Source organism: Oncorhynchus gorbuscha, unplaced genomic scaffold (genome assembly GCF_021184085.1).
Source record: "Oncorhynchus gorbuscha isolate QuinsamMale2020 ecotype Even-year unplaced genomic scaffold, OgorEven_v1.0 Un_scaffold_7163, whole genome shotgun sequence".
NCBI lineage: Eukaryota > Metazoa > Chordata > Actinopteri > Salmoniformes > Salmonidae > Oncorhynchus > Oncorhynchus gorbuscha.
This window is the reverse complement of record NW_025750613.1, coordinates 14,612-18,486: the sequence shown is the minus strand read 5'-3', so window position 1 is coordinate 18,486 and position 3,875 is coordinate 14,612. Positions and strand designations below refer to the sequence as shown.

The 3,875-nt window shown below is 55.8% G+C and overlaps 1 protein-coding gene across 1 annotated transcript; it reads left to right on the top strand.

The window, feature by feature from the left end:
• Positions 1 to 162: 162 nt before the first annotated feature.
• Positions 163 to 1,774, top strand: LOC124029649 (extensin-like). The gene is made up of 3 exons (XM_046341293.1): positions 163 to 215; positions 445 to 851; positions 963 to 1,774. Exons 1-3 carry the CDS (start codon positions 163 to 165, stop codon positions 1,772 to 1,774), a joined length of 1,272 nt encoding a protein of 423 aa, XP_046197249.1.
• Positions 1,775 to 3,875: the final 2,101 nt, after the last annotated feature.

The following is a 3,875-nucleotide window of genomic DNA, read 5'->3' as shown; positions in this document are numbered from 1 at the left end:
CATTGAGCTATAACAGAGGCCCAGAGTATCACCCATTGAGCTTTAACAGAGGCCCAGAGTATCACCCATTGAGCTTGACGAGTTTGTGTCCCTGAAAATTACTTTTTCTGTTTCTCGTCCTCAAGAGGTCATGCTTAAAGAAGATTCCTCGGTCTCCGAGCGATGAACTCCTCCATGCTGTCCTCGTCAAAGTACCCTAAAACACAAGACACACAGTAAGCCCCCCAAGACACAGTCAGCCCCCCTAAGACACAGTCAGCCCCCTAAGACACAGTCAGCCCCCTAAGACACAGTCAGCCCCCAAGACACAGTCCAGCCCCCCAAGACACAGTCAGCCCCCAAGACACAGTCAGCCCCCCAAGACACAGTCAGCCCCCTAAGACACAGTCAGCCCCCTAAGACACAGTCAGCCCCCTAAGACACAGTCAGCCCCCCAAGACACAGTCAGCCCCCAAGACACAGTCAGCCCCCCAAGACACAGTCAGCCCCCAAGACACAGTCAGCCCCCCAAGACACAGTCAGCCCCCAAGACACAGTCAGCCCCCAAGACACAGTCAGCTCCCCAAGACACAGTCAGCCCCCCAAGACACAGTCAGCCCCCCAAGACACAGTCAGCCCCCCAAGACACAGTCAGCCCCCCAAGACACAGTCAGCCCCCCAAGACACAGTCAGCCCCCCAAGACACAGTCAGCCCCCTAAGACACAGTCAGCCCCCCTAAGACACAGTCAGCCCCAGTCCAAGACACAGTCAGCCCCAGTCCAAGACACAGTCAGCCCCAGTCTAAGACACAGTCAGCCCCAGTCTAAGACACAGTCAGCCCCCAAGACACAGTCAGCCCCCCCAAGACACAGTCAGCCCTCCCCCCAAGATAGTCAGCCCTCCCCCCAAGATAGTCAGCCCTCCCCGGAGACACAGTCTCTCCCCCACCCCCTAAGACACAGTCAGCCCCCCTAAGACACAGTCAGCCCCCTAAGACACAGTCAGCCCCAGTCCAAGACACAGTCAGCCCCAGTCCAAGACACAGTCAGCCCCAGTCCAAGACACAGTCAGCCCCAGTCCAAGACACAGTCAGCCCCAGTCCAAGACACAGTCAGCCCCAGTCCAAGACACAGTCAGCCCCAGTCCAAGACACAGTCAGCCCCAGTCCAAGACACAGTCAGCCCCAGTCCAAGACACAGTCAGCCCCAGTCCAAGACACAGTCAGCCCCAGTCCAAGACACAGTCAAGCCCCAGTCCAAGACACAGTCAGCCCCAGTCCAAGACACAGTCAGCCCCCCCAAGACACAGTCAGCCCCCCAAGACACAGTCAGCCCCCCAAGACACAGTCAGCCCCCCAAGACACAGTCAGCCCCCTCCCCCAGACACAGTCAGCCCTCCCAGACACAGTCAGCCCCCTCCCCCGAGACACAGCCGTCCCCCGAGACACAGTCAGCCCCCCCGAGACACCACACACAGACACAGTCAGCCCTGTCCCCCCGAGACACAGTCAGCCTCCCGAGACACAGTCAGCTCCCTCCCCCCGAGACACAGTCCCCTCCCCCGAGACAGTCAGCCCTCCCCCGACACAGTCAGCTCCTCCCCCGAGACAGTCAGCCCTCCCCGAGACACAGTCAGCCCTCCCCCGAGACACAGTCAGTCCGCCGCCCCCGAGACACAGTCCGCCGCCCCCCCAAGACACAGTCCGCCGCCCCCAAGACACAGTCCGCCGCCCCAAGACACAGTCCGCCGCCCAAGACACAGTCCGCCGCCCCCACACAGTCCGCCGCCCCCTAAGACACAGTCAGCCGGCCCCTAAGACACAGTCAACCGCCCCCTAAGACACAGTCCGCCGCCCCCTAAGACACAGTCCGCCGCCCCCTAAGACACAGTCCGCCGCCCCCCTAAGACACAGTCCGCCGGCCCCCTAAGACACAGTCAGCCGGCCCCTAAGACACAGTCAGCCGGCCCCCTAAGACACAGTCAGCCGGCCCCCTAAGACACAGTCAGCCGGCCCCCTAAGACACAGTCAGCCGGCCCCCTAAGACACAGTCAGCCGGCCCCCTAAGACACAGTCAGCCGGCCCCCTAAGACACAGTCAGCCGGCCCCCTAAGACACAGTCAGCCGGCCCCCTAAGACACAGTCAGCCGGCCCCTAAGACACAGTCAGCCGGCCCCTAAGACACAGTCAGCCGGCCCCTAAGACACAGTCAGCCGCTCCCCAAGACACAGTCAGCCGCTCCCTAAGACACAGTCAGCCGCCCCCTAAGACACAGTCAGCCGCCCCCCTAAGACACAGTCAGCCGCCCCTAAGACACAGTCAGCCCCCCTTAGTATGTTCTCCTGGGGTTTAGTGAAGCATGTTAGTATGTTCTCCTGGGGTTGAGTGTAGCGTGTTAGTATGTTCTCCTGGGGTTGAGTGTAGCGTGTTTATATGTTCTCCTGGGGTTTAGTGTAGCGTGTTAGTATGTTCTCCTGGGGTTGAGTGTAGCGTGTTTATATGTTCTCCTGGGGTTGAGTGTAGCGTGTTTGTATGTTCTCCTGGGGTTGAGTGTAGCGTGTTTATATGTTCTCCTGGGGTTTAGTGTAGCGTGTTAGTATGTTCTCCTGGGGTTTAGTGTAGCGTGTTAGTATGTTCTCCTGGGGTTTAGTGTAGCGTGTTAGTATGTTCTCCTGGGGTTGAGTGTAGCGTGTTTATATGTTCTCCTGGGGTTGAGTGTAGCGTGTTAGTATGTTCTCCTGGGGTTGAGTGTAGCGTGTTTATATGTTCTCCTGGGGTTTAGTGTAGCGTGTTAGTATGTTCTCCTGGGGTTGAGTGAAGCGTGTCGGTTAGTGGGGTTGGGGCAGCTGATACAGACCCGTGTCGTTCCCCTCAACCTGTTTTCTTAGCTGATGAGTGTGTGTGAGTCCGTCTGTGTGTACCTTGTTTTCCTTGCTGATGTAGTCCAGCTGCAGGCACCAGGGATGGGTCCAGATTCTGCTGAGCATCTGGAAGTCCTGGAAGAGTTTGGTGCCGGCACGACCCCGACCCCCCTCCACCACGTTCCCAGTACCTGCCCCAGGCACACGCCGAGAGAGAGGAGAGAGAGAGAACATGTGTGTCACACCAACCACAGCTGAGTAAGGTACCACTCCTTCACATCAACACCAGAACACCGTAAGAGAAGACTGAAAGAGACAAACCTGGATTGCTAAACGTTACAGCCTTATTCTAAAATGGATTCAATTAAATGTATTCCTCAATCTACACGAATTTAAAAAAAACTGGTTTCAAATGTTACGCAAATTTCAAATAAAAACTGAAATATCTTATTTACATAAGTATTCAGACCCTTTCCTTTGAGACTTGATCATTGAGATGTTTCTACAACTTGGAGTCCAACTGTAGTAAATTCAACTGATTGGACATGATTTGGAAAGGCACACACCTGTCTATATTAGGCCCCACGGTTGACAGTGCATGTCAGAGCAAAAACCAAGCCATGAGGTCGAAGGAATGGTCCGTAGAGCTCCGAGACAGGATTGTGTCGAGGCGCAGATCTGGGGAAGCGTGCCAAAACATTTCTGCAGCATTGAAGGTCCCCCAAGAACACAATGGCCTCAATCATTCTTAAATGGAAGAAGTTTGGAATCACCAAGACTCTTCCTAGAGCTGGTCGCCCGGCCAAACTGCGCAATCGAGCTCTAGAGTTCCTCTGTGGAGATGGGAGAACCTTCCAGAAGGACAATCATCTCTCCAGCACTCCACCAATCAGGCTTTTATGGTAGAGTGGCCAGACGGAAGCCACTGCTCAGTAAAAGGCACATGACAACCCACTTGGAGTTTGCCAAAAGTCACCTAAAGACTCTCAGACCATGAGAAACAAGATTCTCTGGTCTGATGAAACCAAGATCGAGC